The sequence below is a fragment of the Gymnoscopelus braueri genome, assembly GCF_963280865.1.
Source record: "Gymnoscopelus braueri genome assembly, chromosome: 23".
In the NCBI taxonomy this organism is placed as follows: Eukaryota; Metazoa; Chordata; class Actinopteri; order Myctophiformes; family Myctophidae; genus Gymnoscopelus; species Gymnoscopelus braueri.
The window spans coordinates 31,169,728-31,187,748 of NC_137625.1; the positions used below are offsets into that span (position 1 = coordinate 31,169,728).

The 18,021-nt window shown below is 38.8% G+C and overlaps 2 protein-coding genes across 9 annotated transcripts; both read right to left on the reverse strand.

The window, feature by feature from the left end:
* Positions 1–470: 470 nt before the first annotated feature.
* Positions 471–5,439, reverse strand: LOC308079689 (uncharacterized protein). Its single transcript, XM_080421250.1, has 4 exons — positions 4,924–5,439; positions 4,020–4,181; positions 3,363–3,484; positions 471–1,923 (listed from the first exon to the last, which is right to left on the reverse strand). Exons 1-4 carry the CDS (start codon positions 5,146–5,148, stop codon positions 1,908–1,910), a joined length of 525 nt encoding a protein of 174 aa, XP_080277376.1. The 5' UTR covers positions 5,149–5,439; the 3' UTR covers positions 471–1,907.
* A 242-nt stretch (positions 5,440–5,681) lies between these two features.
* On the reverse strand, positions 5,682–8,997 carry LOC308079690 (E3 ubiquitin-protein ligase DTX4-like). Of its 8 annotated transcripts, none has more exons than XR_013932619.1 (7): positions 8,898–8,997; positions 7,446–7,507; positions 7,171–7,262; positions 6,908–7,046; positions 6,334–6,399; positions 6,063–6,190; positions 5,682–5,724 (listed from the first exon to the last, which is right to left on the reverse strand). XR_013932619.1 is itself a non-coding variant. In XM_080421251.1 (6 exons), exons 2-6 carry the CDS (start codon positions 7,498–7,500, stop codon positions 6,149–6,151), a joined length of 399 nt encoding a protein of 132 aa, XP_080277377.1. In that variant the 5' UTR covers positions 7,501–7,507; positions 8,898–8,997; the 3' UTR covers positions 6,054–6,148. The 8 variants fall into 8 exon arrangements, 1 of the variants encoding a protein (XP_080277377.1); XR_013932620.1 differs by having other exon boundaries at positions 6,908–7,051; XR_013932621.1 differs by having other exon boundaries at positions 7,171–7,267.
* Between the last annotated feature and the right edge of the window lie 9,024 nt (positions 8,998–18,021).

The following is an 18,021-nucleotide window of genomic DNA, read 5'->3' on the forward strand; positions in this document are numbered from 1 at the left end:
GTCTTAATATCAAAACATGTTTGTTGCCTGTAGTATCATTTGTGCCCGTTGGCAGTATAAGGATCAAAACGTTTTCCTCGGGACTTTTTCCAAAAAAAGAACCACGTTCGTTGAAGTACTTGAGTATATGTACTTAATTACTTACACCAAAATACCGAACCCCTCGGTCCATTTTCCATCTTCTTTTCGCAGATGAGTGAGGCTGGGACCGCGGTTAATCGGTCCGTGACAAAATGAACCCAGCTATTCCCTAAACACACACAAATAATATAGCACCGTGCCGTAGGGTTCGAACTCACGTTTTGTAGACAACCATTGCTTTTGTCTAGTTTGTGGACTAGTGTCTTTTATTGCGTTGTTTTGGTTAGATGCTACAATGCTAGTTTCATGTTGGCGCTGTTGCAAGGTTTTGTGAGAGAAATAAGCAACCAGGTCTATGAAAACAAGCCCAAAAGAATTACAAGAAAATAGCAGATCTACAATATATATTTGAGAATTACTGGTTTAAATAATATTTGGCACAAATAAGCAACTACTGTTTAGAAAGCCAAAATAAAACCGCAACCACCAATACAAATAATGCTCGTTTGTTTACAAGCAACTTTACAGAAAAATAAGCCCAAAGTCGCTTATAATAAGCGGACATGGCAACACTTTAACACTTAATTGCTCACGACTGCCATCTAGTGGATTAATAGGTGTACAACGCCTAACTGATAGTTCACAAAAGGCAGTCATTTTATACAAATAATACAGTAATTGAACTAGCTTACACAACTTACCAGTAAGACTTAGATCAACATTAACTTCAATATATCTAGGTGCATTGCGCAAAACTGTGCACATAAAACAATATGGTTACAGCAAAGTTTTGGTGCCTCAGATTAGAGCATTCAGATATTCGAGAACACAGGTGTATTTGTTCAAAATCTTGGGTCGTACTAAGTTACTGCTTGTCCGTGGCTGAAAACAACTTGGTTGCCCTCTTACATGCTGGATACAGAGTGTTTTAATGTTGACACATTTTGTAAATAGAAAGACCTTTTTGAGCGGTTAACCAGCGTCTCATTCGCAACTGAAACCCTGGGCTACCTACAAACCAAAACCCGTGACCTCATACAATTGATTTTACAAGTATTTGATTAAAACTTAATTAAGATCTGTGACAGAGTAGCTTGACTAATTTACTAATGTAACACATTCATTGTATGTTATGCTGTATTGTATAACTTGTAGATTCTCAGTCCCACACAAGGTGCACATTCTGCTGTGACATGGAATATAATATACTTGTGTTTATCTGTTTATCAGATGCTGTAAAGGGGAGGTTGCCTTGAAGCCTGAGGAGTTGATTAATGCTACATGGGGAGCAGCTTGGGTGGATTTCGAATGCATTGGGTTGGTTGATTGTAGCCATGGTTGGGGTCTGTATAGACTATATAAAAGAGAGCTGCTCAGTAGAATTGGGGCTGCCATGGAGTGAGGTTGACACCGTACCTCTGTTAGTTGTGTTGAATTTAAGTTTCTTTTCTTTTGTGGTTTCACCTATTGTGTCCTGGCCTGGAATTAATACTGTTATTTTTACCTGCAAGCCTGCCTCGTGGTCCATTCATGACATTTAAAGGGTTTTTCACTGACTAAAATGCCAATATATAATCCCACTTGGTAACAAATGGTGGCAGTGGTGGTTTTTCACTGACTAAAATGTCGATATACCATCCCACTTGGTAACAAGATCTAAACATTCTATTGAACATTATCCTTTGCCGATAAAACATTTGGTCCATTAATTAAGTTTTGGACCTGATCCAATACATTCTTCCTTTCAAAAACTGTTCCCCTCTTGGTGCAGAAAATACAATCTCTTCATTCTTCTATGCTGTGATGAGTGTGCGTCCTCCAGATGGTCAGGAACAGCTATCACTGAAACACAAGAGAAAACAAGAACACATGTTGCATTAACCATGTTGGTAATGAAACATTAAAAACAGAAGAGGCTAATTGCTTATCATAAAATAAATTAGGAGCAAATAAGTAGCAAGTAATAGTGTCTCTTCCAGGTGATTAAACACTGTACATATTTAAACATGTTTTGTACCAAGGAGTGAGACGAGAGTAACCAGATGACTCGCCCCAAACACGCTCTCCCCTATTTTTCTCACTGACCAGTGGTTCTTGTATTCTTGTATTTGTTTAACAGAGGATAAGGTTTGAAATAAGTTCAGGGTTAGGCATAGTTTTACTGAGGTTCAGTTTAGGAATAAGGTTATGTTTTGGCACCATTTTCTGAGATTACGTTTAGGAATAAGGTTATGTTTAGGCATAGTTTTACTGAGGTTCAGTTTAGGAATAAGGTTATGTTTTGGCACCATTTTCTGAGATTACGTTTAGGAATAAAGTTATGTTTAGGCATAGTTTTACTTAGGTTACGTTTAGGAATATCTGGTGTAACCCGGCGTTTTTGCCCCGGGGCGACTGTGTTTTGGTATTTAGATGGAGCTGGAAAGAGGGAAACAGATCTCTGATGTCAGTGGTGCTTGTGCTGAAACTTGACTCATTCAATAAGATATTAAGATAATTTGATAAACCACATGAACCCCAGTTTACGTATTCTGTGGGGAACATAAACCAAACATTGCCAATCTAGCACAGTTACAACGCGCCGTGTTCCGACGTGCTGTGAGCTCATAGATTGGCAATGTTTAGTCTTTTTAGTCACATATATCTTAATAAGATTACTTTTCCGAGGGCGAGTGTACAATTGTGTTCCAGCTGTCCTTTAGATGGATATTTCTTGGTTGACAATGTTTCTATCGTCCATAATACATGGATTAAAGCAAAAAAAAATCTCACGACTGAAAATGTTTGTCATAGTGTGAAAGGAGCCCCCCACACTAGAGCCGTTTCCAAACAAATTAACACAATATGTAAATTGATGATGTTTTAGTAATTGTTCCTGTTGTTCTACATTCACCAGGTGAAGAAATCACAGATCGAGGCTTAACCATTGCTTTTACATGATATATATTATTATATATTATGATTTTATGCTTAATCTGAACATATTGCTAGTTTAACCACTTAAAATAATAACCGAAAACTATGCGTATACCTAATAGAATAATTTGCAATCGATTTTAGGTTAGATAGAACAACAACAGCGGGAGAGGGATTCAATCCCGGTGCGCAGGGATTGTAAGTCTAATGCTTTACATTGCACGCCACGGAAGCATGTGGTAATGTAGGGGTTTGGGAGTTATTTAAAGCGGTCCGCTCATGTGAGAGGCAGTTTCGCGTGCGTCACGGAAGGGGGCGTTGCCAAGTTACTACGATCGGGGAGGAAAAAACACACGCTGTTTTACCTGATGTGTGTGTTCAGTTGCAGGAGCACCTGTTGCATCTCTCCCTGCAGTCTGTCACACTCTTGCTGACTGGAAGCCACCTCCGCCTGCAGCCTGTGACACGTCTTCTGGCAGTCCCTCTGCTGTGGACACAATACAGACCTCAATCCAGTGTGAAGGCAAATATAAGCAGGGGCAATCATTTAATTCTGAACATTATGTGGAAACAAGTGTTGACGACAAACAACGCATTTACAGTAGCTGGTGGCATAGAGCAGTGGTTCTCAAACATGTTCATGCCAAGGACCCCCAAATTGATACGTATTTGGCTGCGGACCCCCATCTGAAAACATTGTGCCAGGGACCCCCAGAAGAGAAGATTTGTGTTAAAAAATGCACACAAAAAAAACAAAAATTGGACAGAGTATGCAGCATGTGTGTATTGTATGTGAAAATTAAAATAAAATAATAACGATGACTTAACAAATATATTTAGTTTTTTATCAACCAGCTTTCTTTATCTTGCATGGGGCATCAGCTTTTAATAGACATCTCTAGTCTGCTATTCTGCTCTCAACATGCAGATAGCTGATACCACTCCGTTTGCCTAATGTCTCGTGAAAGAGCCTTTGGCACACCTCGGGCAAGATAGGAGATATCAAGTGAACCAACCCTCACCTCCTCTCTGGCCTTGCTGTGCTCAGCCTCCAGTACGGCCAGTCGGGTGTCAAGCTGCTGGGCCCGGTGGCTGAGCTCAGAGTTTGTTCTGATCAGGTTGGCCTCCTTCAGCCTCAGGGAGCGCACCTGCTGCTGCAGCTCCTCCTCACGCTGTTGTAGGAGCTTCCTGGGAGGAGAGATAGAGGGAGGGGGGAGGGTGGGTGGATGGACAGATACGCAGTCAAATATTCAGTGTTAATGTAACAAATGGATAAATTAACAGAGGATCTTACTGGTTCGTGGTTTACCTATGATCCTAGATGACTATTTCTATGCATTTAATGTATTACCTTGTGTTTTCCTTGCTTACTGTAAGTCGCTCTGGATTAAGAGCGTCTGCTAAATGCCTAAATTGTCAATTGTAAATTGTACTGTGTGATTAAAAGGGAGTCACACAAGTCTGTGTCTAGTGAGAGTGTTTAATGCACGTTAATGAACGTGTTGTGAGCTTGTAGATCTGCTATTTTCAAAGAACATTGACAAATCTTGACAAACGCATATCAATATTGGGGTCCTTGACATTAAAATGTTTGAGAACGACTGGTTTAATAAACAACTTGAGGGAGTGTTGGATTCTTAAATCTGTAAATGAACCCACCACATGGACGTAAACTAACCCAACAATGATATTGTAAGCCTCCCCAGCCTGTAGCCTCCCCAGCCTCCAACAAGCTCACTTAACGATTACACTAAAGCTGCTCAGTGTGTGTATGGAGCATGTTGTATAAGGAACACCTGTTGAATGAAAAATAAAAAGGAAACTGCTTGACAGAACACTTTTGACAAAAAGCCGTTTCTGTCTGGTGATTTGCTTGACAAAAAGCAGGCTTACGGGACTCCAGGGCCACTAAGCCAAAATCTTAACCTTTTTGTCAGCTGCGATGAGACGCGCCCTCTCGGCCTGCAGCTCCTCCTGCAGGCTGGTGGTGGCATTGCGGCTGGAGGAGTTGCGTGCCAGCTCCAGCTCTCTAATCTTGTGCTGCTGACGCTCGATGTCGGTCGTCTTGCCGTGGACGTTCTGCTCCGTCTGGACCAGTTTGGTCTGGGCCTGTTTCAGCTCTGCACATAGCTGGGGGAACCACATCACCATGATACTTTCATGTCAGAGTACACTAGGCGTAAATGTTTTCACAGTGGAGGTTCGTTATTTTGTGGAACGAAAGCCATTATATGTATAGCACAGTTCAAAATTATTTCAACATAAATAAATAAAAATCTAATATATTAGTACCATCCATTTTTGAGTATATTGCTTAAATGCTTTATCTTGGGCTGGTTGAACCTACGGTAATACTGAAAACATTTATCCAGGCCAATTATCTCTCAGAGCTTGTTGATTCATTAATGACACTACTATTCCACCATTCTATCTGGTTCTCTAATTTTGTGCGGCCTCTGTCTATAATTCTGCCACCAGCTGTATTTCATGGGAACTGTATGTGACAATAAACACCTTCAACCATTTCATAAGGGTCTGCTGTGAATCATTTGTAACCTTGAGTTTTTCATGGTCCAGCAGAGCGTTGTGTCTCTTCAGGTCCAGGTTCTTCTCCCGCTCATAGCGCAGCTCTCTCTCTGCCGAGGTGAACAGGCTCTGGGCCCTATGCAGGTCCTGCTTCAGCAGCTTGGCCTCCTCACCCTTCTGGACCAGCACACAGTTCTGGGACTGTAGAGAGACAACAAGGAGAGATCGTACGACGTGTTGTGAGCTTGTAGATAGCCTATTTTGCATGACATGCTTCCACGGAAGACAAGCCCCACTTCTATAGAATCCAAATGACTGAAATCAGTCGTGGTGACTGAGAACTGTAATCTATGCATAATATAGCTCTGAAAGTGATCCAAATGATCGTGTATGATGTAACTGTATTAGGCAGATCGTTCCGTTTTCCCCTAAGCTAAAATCGAGTGTGGCGTTCCTGGGCGTTCACGTCTATCTCTGTGTGAATCTATAGTGTCCCAGTCTTTTCTTGACTAAATGTGTAACATTTTAACAACACATACTCAATGATACATTACTGTAACATGATGGTCTGTGGGAGTGATGAGTAGATTTCCTTTAACAGGGTAGAAAGCCAGGGATGGGTCATTCAGACGTTCAGAACAGCAACATCCCACCTATAAGACAGGAGCTGAAACAGAGAAAACATGTTATATTGACCATTTAAACCCTCTACACTTGGTAAACTTCATTGCAGACAAAACTATAATCACAAAATATAATTTTGGATGCTGACTTGTACAGTCCTACTTGATGCGTTTAAAGGGTGGATACCTCGTGCCTTTCTTCTGTTGGCGAGGTAGTAGTGTCGAGGAAAGCCTCTGGTTGTCTAGGGCTTGCCTGGGTTTGGTTGTTCAGGTCAGGGAGAGATAGGGTTCACATCAATTACCGTAATGTATCATCAAAGTCTAAACCTTTTTTTTTAATTTTGCAATTAATTTTGGTTCCGGCCACAGTACACTTAAACCAAGATCATCTCTGCTCAGACAACCTAATTTTTCTGGTTTTGTGAACAAACCAACATTCAATAACGCACTTAACAATACTAAAAACTCACAAAAGGAAAAAAAACTACACCAACCTAACTTAAATCGATTAGAAGACAGCACAAAAAAAACAGTAAAATGTACAGGATCCATCACATTTTCTCAAAACCTGGAACAACTACATTAATGAATAGCTGTCACGTCTTTAAGAAATCTTTGTTATTATCATTTAGGCTGTATGTAAAGTTCTTTAGGGTAAGTATCCTAACACTGTTTCATCCCCAAAAAAAGTCTAAAGCTCAACACATTTGGATTCGGATCGGTCACAACATTGGGGAATCACACATTGATCTGTGTTGTACCTGAACCGTGTTGTAGATGATGCGTATGGTTTTGCAGTCTGGGTGTTCTGGTAAAGATTTGGGGACGATGCGGTACTCTATCTTCCATGCTGGATGGTTGCCTTTCTTCACACCGTAGATGTTCGTACAGTTGGCCCCTCTATCCTGGAAGAGAGGAGTTTAAAGTTTACCACCTAAACTTGAATCGTCTACCAGTCTTGTTGCAGTGATGATAAAATAGTGTATTTGTGAGTAATCGGCTGTGCTTTTATGAGGACTCTCACCTGCTGTCCTTGTTGCACATGGCGGTACTGATGTCCACACTGGGCCCGTCTCCCCACTGACTTTGCCCTGGTCACGGGCCTTACTTCTGAGCCTAGCCTAGCAGACAGGAGGAAGAAGTGGTAGCATGGAACATTAGAGTGGAGGAGGAGGCTGCACACTGCTCTTTTTAATCTCCAAATCATCTCGGAAATCTCAGAGAAAACAGCACAAAGGGGAACTTCAACTCACTGCTCCAATGCTACCGTTTGATTACAGAGAGAATTATGGTTCATACCTCCTCTGGATGACTTCTCTAGATACATTTTTCCATTTTCTGTGGAGTCTTGCATGGAGTGACTACACGAGAAGGACAAGAAAGCAGAGGACTGAAGATGGGAGAAATGGGAGGAGAATATGCATGAGTCCTTCCTATCATTAGTATTGAAGGAAATAGTTTAGAATCAAATAACAGAGGTGCTATTTTAAATGTACAACAAGCCTTCTGCAGGGACGAAACAGATATTAGTATCAGGTTTGATACTGTGTGTGTGACTATACTTGTCAGGGTTAAATGTCCCCACAAGTATAGTAGAATTGACAGAATAGACATTGTGAGGGCAATTTTCAAGGTCCTCACAAGTGAAATAGTTTGTTTTCTGGTTACAATTATAATTCTAGAGTTCAACTTACACTAGGGAAAATATTCAGGTTAAGATTAGACATTTCACTTTTCAGATGGGGGTTTATGTGCCCCAATACATTTTGGTGGTCATTGTCACACACAATTTTGAGAGCTTTGGATTTAGAAGACATTTTGAGAATCGGCCTCAGGTCTTAATGGGTTTACAACAACTTCAATGAGACATTACTTCACATGCATGTTGTAGGAGTGAAGTGATTTCATTCACCAGCAGCAAGATGTGATATTCATCATTGGACTTATACTGTACAGCTGAGACAAAGAAATACACATTAAACACTTAAACCCTCTCTGTAAAATGGACCTAAGATGATAGATCTACAAGTTTACAATGCTCTGTGAAGCATTGTGTATCAAAACCTATTAAAACACACACACACACACACACACACACAAATTGTAAACAGAGTTCTCCACGCTATTTCTAATCTACAACAAGTTATCAATGAAAGTAATTATCGTCATAAAACCCATCATTAAAGATAATTCTTGCATAATTAGCATGAATTCATTATTTCAGGGCAAACAAGCACTTAGCGTTTGTTCAAGGCCTTGTATTCAGATAAGCCTGCCATGCTCCTAGCAAACATTTCAATTGGGGTTGAATACATTTATTATTACTGGCTTAAAACTGAATTCACATAAACATACAGACATCTAACCACTGAAACTCAACTCTTGGCTTGGAAAAACAACTTGTTTGAAGCAAACTTTATGTTGAATCACTTACATAGGCGCACACCCCTCCCCCCACACACACACACACAAATTGTAAACAGAGTTCTCCACGCTATTTCTAATCTACAACAAGTTATCAATGAAAGTAATTATCGTCATAAAACCCTTCATTAAAGATAATTCTTGCATAATTAGCATGAATTCATTATTTCAGGGCAAACAAGCACTTAGCGTTTGTTCAAGGCCTTGTATTCAGATAAGCCTGCCATGCTCCTAGCAAACATTTCAATTGGGGTTGAATACATTTATTATTACTGGCTTAAAACTGAATTCACATAAACATACAGACATCTAACCACTGAAACTCACCTCTTGGCTTGGGAAAAACAACTTGTTTTAAGCAAACTTTATGGGTTGAATAACTTACATCCTTAACAGGAACAAACTATTGGTCTCCCGTCGCTGTCCCATAAGCGATAATTTCTGCGGTCCTTCTACTTCCGTTGTGTGCTTGAGGTGACTTTTGCCTTAGTATTTTTCCGCTGGAGAACCTTTCTTTCTTTCTTAATAATATATTACTATTTAAGTCCATGATTATATTGTATGACCAGAGCCAATGGAGTTTCAACCATGTAATGTTATAAAGAACAGTTCATCTCAAAGTCAAAGTAAGATAACAATGTATTGCCATTTTACAGTGGCATACAACATAAGGTACTCTTTTCCCATGAATATAATAAAAGTGAGGATTATTACTGTTTGTATTTTATTTCATAGCGATAACGTCCCATATAAGACCAAAGTTCAGTCAACATGACAAAAGTCAACACAATGAATTAAAGCAATTTTTGAAAACTCATTAATGTAAGTTAAAATTCCTAACTTTAATATCAAAGGTCATTAAGTTAATGAGAAGTGAATTGAAACCTTTTGAGACTGTGAATTCATTAATGTAAGTTAAATTCCTAAACTTATCAGATCTCATTGAGTTAAAGAGAAGTGAATTGTATTTGTTTTACAAAGTATCTTTACTTACTGTAGTGGAGTGAAAGTACAATGTTTGCCCCTGAGATTTAAAGGAGTAGAATTGAATCTTTTTAAAACAGTAAAATATCCAGTAAAGTAAACATTACCTAAACATTTTATTTAAGTACAGTAATTATGTTCATGTACTTAGTTACTTTGTAATCTATAGTGCTGTTCAATAGCTGTATTGTCCCATGTGTGTGTCTGTTGATAATGAGAAGCCATTCATATTTCAACAACTTTTATTAATGATTGAAAAGTTGAAACTTTCAAAAAACAAATGAGTGTTAAACACTAAAACAAATTATAAGAAAAATTAAATGTTGGCCAAGTGGCCTGGCCCAGCTTCTTCAGCTTCTGAAAGACAATGAAACATAAACATTGTTAGGTGTATTCATTGTATAGTGAAATCACATGTTCTTTCATTTATAGTTTTATTTTCATTCTATTGCAGGGGTCTTAAACGTTTTCAAGTCAAGGACCCCCTAGCTGAGAGGGAGATGAAGCATGGACCCTCGTCTATATTGTATAAAACTGTGTTCAGATAAATATTTTTCTGCTCCTTTTCCCTCTACAGCAATAACACTTTGTCAAAAATAGCTATTTTACCAGTTCATGCTATTTTTGCTCCAAATCCTCCTCAGAAAAGGAACGTTAGGATTCAAGTGGTTAAAAAATATATGCGGACCCCCTGTAGTAACTCTGAGGACCGTCTAGAGGTCCTGGATCCTCTGTAACGTAACGTAATATTTGGAGTGGGCCTAGTATTAGTGTTAGCATGTAATTGGATATTTGTCGAATGTGTTTGACATGATTACAATTATTAAAATGTTGATTTGAGCTTTGTCTCACCGGTCTAGTCGTTCTGCAGACGCAGACGCAAAATCTGGTTCTGCAGTTCCAAGATTTGCATTTGTCTTTCCAGACGCCCCCTCTCACTCTCCCGATGCCAATCCTGCAGGTTGAGCTGGGTCAATAGCAGACTTTGGCCGTGGAACTCGGCCTCGAGTGCGTCCACTTCGGCCTCTGTCGCCCTCTGGGCCTCGGTGACAGCTTTCGTCATGTCGGTGATGCTGCTCTCCGGGTCTCGGATGACACGCTGAAAACAGTAAAAGTGGAAGAAAATAAATTACACATAATGTTCATATACATTTAATTATATAATCATACATTGGTGGTATGTGGTGATTACTCTAATTAGGCTTTGGCATGAAATAATTATGTCTTTTGCTAGGCATTTAGAATGAACATAAAGTTGGAGCTGAATTAGCTTTTTAACCATGCTTCGTCGCCATGCGGTTAATTAAGATCTGTTAGAGATATTTGTTGAACACACACATTGGTAGGGTTTAAGTCTAGACTGTTATCGAATCTTTCAGGCTTTTTCACGAAAATGCATGTTGTTACATAGATTGTATCGGCTATAATGTGATACATATATAACTGTAGGCCTATATGTTGTTTTAGAGCTGGAGGGAATACAATTAATGCTAATTTTAGAAGAGGGTTTTATGTAAGGTTAGACTTATTTAATTGTCCCAAACATATAGGGCTGTATCTGGCAACATATAACTTCAATGTTTAACTTACGATTATTTCTTGAAATTGTCCCTTAATTCGGGAGAATCGGACTCCAGGTTGCACTGTGTTGTTGTTGTTCGCCATATTTTCTTCTGTATGTTGGGGTGTATGTGGGGTGTAGCTACTGAACTGGCCTTATATGCAGGTCGATTTGACCTCAAACGGGTGGCGCCAGTTTTTTTCTAATGAGGAGAGCGCTTGTTCTTTGAAGTGACAATGAGTTACACAATGTGGTGGTTGAAGTTGATTGGGATCCGGAGAAAGATCACTTGTTGTGAGACTATGTTTATGTAAATTGTACATCTCTCAGAGGTGTTTCATTATTTGTCCCTTTCGTGAAGTTGTTTTGAAATCAAATGCTTTTAATGCATTACGTGGGTTAATTTGATTGGCTTAATAAGTTCGTTTGACCACAAGTGTCAATTAAATGTTAAATAAGAAACAGTAGTGTTAGGATTCCAATTGGTGTTGGATTCAGCTTGCTCTTTGTTCATGTGATTATTAAGAAATTCTACCCATATAAGTAGGCTAAGATTTTAAAACTGATTTGTTTATATCTTCAGTACCAACTTTTGTTTCCCTGTAGTGTATTACAAATCATATATTATATTTATTTTTAATTTTTGCATTTTTGTTCTTGAAATAGTTAAATTCATCATAGCAATGTTTTAAAATTTGTATTGATACGATAACAATGCTTCCACCCTAATGCTACATAACCTTTACCAGCTGGTAATCATACTATAAACGTAGTTTACATGAACACATCTCTTCATAAATACATTTGGGTTGAAAATATGGGTGTGTAATAAATACATACAGACATAACGTATTTTCATTTAGATTTTTTATTTATTTTCCTTGTTCATTTATTCCATCCATGCTGGCTGCTTTTGGTTCTGTTGGTAGAACGAGTATATAGGAGTAAGGTCGATTATTTATTACAAAGTTTTTGTTTGCACAGTCATGACATTTAATCAAAGAACATTAAACATGTTGAGAATAATATTCCCTCACCATTTGTGAACATTATTGCACAGGTTGGACATGCGCTGTTTGGTTCTGCTTGTTCAAGGTCTTTTTTGTTGACGAGCAGTTCTCCGTTTTTGATGCACAGTTGGGATAGCTCTCTTTTGAGTCCATCTCTGTCTTCCTCAAGGAGCTCCAGGTTCATCATCACCTGCGTGCCCAAAGCCTCAATGTGTGGTGCCATCTTTTCTTTTGGAACATTCTTGTCCCCACATCGGTACTTGCAATAAAAGCAAAATAATAATAAAATTAACTCGACATTTCAGTAGAATGAAGTCTTAGGAGTAACATTCTTCTTTGTCCAGGTCCTGAATCTTACGTTGAAATGTGTATTACCACATGCATACATTGAACATAGTACTTATAGTTTTTACAGAATCTGCTTATGTGCAATTAATATATATTGTCAAATGATAGATCTTACATTCAACAATTGCAGTTTCTCTCGAATCATTCTTCCTTCAGCTGTGAGTCCTTCGGGAATTTTTGATGGGGAGTTCATCGTTATTCTTTTTTTGGATATGCTGTGTATTGTGTGTGTGGATCTGCTGGTGTGTTGGTCTTAGCGAAATAATGAGGGATGAGGCGTTTTTTCTTATAAAGATGCTCATGGGCGTGTCAATGATTTTAGGTACAAGTTCAGTCTTGCACTGTCAAGTGGTTGATTGTTAATTGTACACAAAAACCAGAGTATTTGATGACAGGAATGTCGCCATGGTTACGGGTGTGAACTATGGTACCACCTGTCTCTCAGGTTGCCAGATCATGTGCGCATATCCCCCCATGGGTATGGACTAGTACAGGTGTCTTCTTTATTTCACAAGGTTTTCTTTTATTTTGCGTTGTTGTCTATGGGTAAAATAAATGGGTAATGTGAACAGGCAGCTGTGCATACTTTATGCATCAAATAATGTATTTGTGCATAACTATTAAATGTTCTGTATTCAAATGTATTAGCGTTTACAGTATGCCTTGTTCACAGATTTGAAAGAGAAGCACTGTTTCTGAAGCTTTTGTTCCAAAAATGATGAATAAATGTGTGTGCCAATTCATCATATACACTTTGACATCAAAGTGGCATGTTGTAGCAACTTTCTGTGCGTCCGAACGATTGTGACAAGAGGGGCCATTAAGTGGAGTGGTCCGATATTTAACAAGTGGTTTGTTCCAACGACACTTACCTATGGGAATCAAGAATGGAATGAGGAAATGCTCTGTGAAACTCAATGAGGAAGTTCCAATGTTTGGAACTACAGCCCATCTGCACTGCGGCGAGTGAAAACGGAACGTAACTCTCTCTTATACGGCTCTGGTCTGATCCAGGCATGTGACACTACAACCAATGACATTCAAACGGAACATCCAATGACCACCAGGTAGTTTTCATTGGCACACCCACAAGCACTTGTCTTTAAACCCGGAGCTATATTATTGTCTCGTTCATTCATTCCAACGACTGCAGCATTAGGCCTACTCACAATATAAGACTCAGCGACACAATGGCCTCTCCCACCAAGATTCCCTCTGGAAAATCAACGGAATCAGCAAACATTAGCGAGAAATTTCATCTTTTAACCGTAAGTTTAAACATTTAACCGTAAACGGTTATTCAAGATGTTTTTTATGTAAGACAAGACGATGCTAAGTTAACGGTTTAAAGTTTGTCTACACTGTGTGATTCGATTTTTTTATTTGTTTCTTTACAGTACGCTTGTGAGGATGAGGGAGTGACAAAAGAGCAAATGAAGGCGGATTTGCACAACTTAAGTGTCAAGACCATGATCTACCTCAACTCACTAAGCCACAACAAAGAAATGCTGGCCCAAAAAATAGCCAGCATGAGACAGAAAAATGCTAACCTGAGCAAGAATATCAGCTATCTGCAAAGGCGCAAACGTCCCCAGCAGAAGAACTGTGCATCCTGTGACGCCTTCTTTAATGAAGGTAAGATATATTTAACATTCATGACATATATCTTAATCGTAATACTGTGCAATAAACATATTAACACAATTAATTTATGTTCTGTAACGCCAACTTTAGCACTTGTGGAGGACATGGACTGTGTTCCTGTAACTCCACCAGCAGAGGATAAACCGGGAGTCCAGACCCTGACAGAGGAGGAACATGGAAAACACGAGGACCAGGAGAAGCCAGAGGGTGATCTTGAGGTCCAGGAAAAGGAAGAAAAGTTAAAGGAGATTGAGGAACTGGAGTCAGATATTTCTCTGATTCCTGGCCCTCCATCTCCTTCTCCTCCAAAAAAGAAGAAAAATAAGACCACCTGACAGATTTATTTTGAATAAATGTTATTACAATACAAAGATGGTTGTCCAATTCTTAAAAGCCTAAAATGAGGTAATGTTAAATGTAGCTAAACATATATACAATTGATGCTCTTCATTATCAACACTGTGTAATGTCCTGTAATTTTTTTGGGAATTCGTAGAATGGGTTCATTGTCTGCACAGTAATAACACAAATACAACAGATAGATAATATGTGGGCTGTTTAATTGAATGCAAAGAAACAACGGAATATAGATCAAGAAGATGATACCATTTCCTGATGGAGAAATCTTGGAATTTAGACTCTAGGTAAAAGTATCAATACTGTGATTTAGATGTACTCTGTTACTGTGCAGGAAAAGTCCAGTTCTTAACATGTACATGAAACAAGTATTGCTATCAAATTAACCAGGTAGAAATACTCATGCAGAAGGTCCCTTTTTACAAGTTATCAAATGTCTTGAAAGTACAAAACCAATATGCACCAGATGGGATGTATAGTTCGCCTAGTTTTAAATGGCCACAATGTCTATATATGTGTGTTTGACTATTTAAAAAAAAATACTGGGTTTAATCATATTTGAAAAACTATAGGATTCTACATCAACTCAACTACCATACAGAAGTTTTACCTAACAACAGAGTCAAGACTACAAACATATAATAATATAGCCTACCTACAAAGTCAACACTTGTAGTATTTATTTTAATACATGTCTTTTAATACATGTATGGTGTTTCATGTGTTGAGCTTATCTCAAACCTTACCATACAGCAACACTTTTTGAAGCCACTATACCAAGACCGTTAAGGTCCTTGCACACTGGTGCGTCTTTTCGTTGCGTTTTATTTTTTTTCATTGTTTTTTCAATTTTTTTCATTGTTGTAAAAAAAACGCAACGAAAAGACGCACCAGTGTGCAAGGACCTTTACTGTCCCCATTACAAATACACAACAGCTAACAAAAATATAAACGGCTTTATATATAGGCGACATGTTTCTTAACATGCTGTTTGCTCATACATCTAATGAAACGTTTGATATGACCATTTCCCCTGCTAAACACAGAGTAGTCGTACACCACTTAAACAACCCAGATCGATTTAAATATGAATACACTGTATTGACTAAAACACCATTTCCAGTGACTACAAAGATGTTGCATTGTCATCATGTTAAATAACTACTGATTAGGGAATATATGCCTGAATTAACAGGTAATATACCAACGCCAACAGAGCTGGTACTGTTGTATTTCCATCGGACTATATAATATAATAAACTATGTTAAATTGTAATTCATATGAAAAATAGAATCGTGTTATTATAGCATAGTTTATTTTAACATATAGTCGGAGGGAAATACAGCTGTAGAGCTTCATTACACTGTTCATCCACAAGCTAATATTCGTTTATCTTGCAGACAGTAGGCTACAGTTTGACATGACAATACAACGCGTTTGTAGTCATCATGGGTTTGTTGTTTACGGTGTGTAAAAGAGGTCAGCGTCAGTGTGCATTTTAGCCTATAATAAACACTGAGAACTATGGATCTACCGCATCATATCAATCAACTCCGTTTATCTACATTATCACTGGACATGAGCTTTGTTTACCACAGGGTAATCAGGACTGCAAATTCCAGCACGTAATAAATATACCCTCCTCCCCCCTTTAGTTACCATTAGTGGGGTACCTGTCATTTATCAGCTTAACAATGGCGGAGGCCCCTATTTTACACCTGCAAATAAAGAATGTGCCACACGAAATCATGTTTTTTTTTAGGAAGAGCTCCAAAATCTCTTTTAAATCTCGCTAAACAAGGCCTGCAATATGCAGTGGAGGAATATGTACACAATATTCATGTTTCTACCAAGAAAATAGAGGCACAGGTATATCACTCACAAAGAAACAGGGAGAAACCACATCTTATTGTTATCAACTATATTGACAACAGTATCACCAGACAGGAGGTACATGTACTCAAGTACTGTATTTGAGTACATGTACTTTGTTACATTCCACCACTGTTGACGATGTCAAAATCAGTATCACTGCATTAACTTGTCTTGTGATGTTTACCATAGTGTTTCTATTAACATGCAATCTAACAGATTGATTCAGGATGCAAAAAGTAACATTTGTTAGTCTCATGATTTGTAGCTTTACATATGGAATCAAAATATAAACGGGAATTACACGTTCCTCAACATATCAATCTAAGGAGTGATTCAGGATTTCAAAGTAACAAGGTCAACACATCAGTAGCAATCAATGAGCATTGTAACTTTTCCTCAGACTTGTACTTTTACCTCTATCAAAAATGTTAACATGCAAATGTATGTCATTCAGATTGATTCAGGATGCCAAAGTAACATCAACACAACACTGTAATATTGTATCAGTTGACTTTTCATTTGTACCTTAACAATGTCATAATCAACCTATTATTGTCATTACCTAAGTGAATACTCCCATTGCAGTGTACAGTACAGTATATGCCCCTCTAACTTATCACTGTATAGGCCTAGTGAATAAAGATGCAATGTTAAAGTTCAAACCCAGCTTAACACAATCACAACACATGTATATTTAAAATAAGTCTTCTCTCACTATAATTATTCAGGGCAGAGGGTTACTGCTCCGACATTTTGGGTTTGTTTCAATACCTGGACCTACAGCGTTCTAAGAATGCAGAGGTAGAGGTTTGTTCCACAGCAGTGGAACAAGCCAAGAGGGAAGAAGTTGGAGGCACAGCCAGTCACTAAGGTTGTGGTGAACTGAAGCACAAAAGGAAGCCTGTATTTTCCTCTTACACATGCAACAGGTAATAAAACACACACACACACACCAACTATATATGTCCTGGTAATGGTTATGATTTTAGCTTCAATCAGAAAGCAGTACACCTGATTCATCGTTTTTCTTCTTCAAGTAAACTGTCAGGAGTGTCTGAGGAAACCTATGAGGAGATAACGTCGCTGGACACCACACCAGTCAGCTACCTGGTCCAGAAAACTCCTGTATTGTTACCTCTTGGAGAGAAAATGTACCTGGCTGTGGTCTGAGCTACCAGGTAAATGGTTTAAATGCACTTTTGGGATGAGAAGAAAACATCACATATGCAGTTACACACACACAATATAGCATAGTGATTTATTTTACACAATACTTCCAACACAGAAACACATGATCTCAACAGCCCCCACCAAAAAGTATTACCCCAGGTAGCCAAAATTGTTTGGCCCAATTCCGGCCCAGATCCGGCAGGCCGGAAGAAATCACTCGGCCCGGGTCCGGTTGCCGGACTTGGGCCAGACCTGTTTGGAATGACTCCCCAGAATCGGCCCGAGTACACTGGGCCGAGTCCGGCTGCCGAAACTGAACCAGCATTGCCAGCATTGGGCCGGAATCACCCCAATAATATTGCCAGAACTGGGCCGTGCAATTTTTACCATAACTAGCCCATATGTAAGCCAGAGCTACTCCAATATCTGCCTATGGATAAGCTTGTTCCAAGCTCTGCCATAGGCAAATATTGAAGTAAACTCAAACATCAATAAAACAAG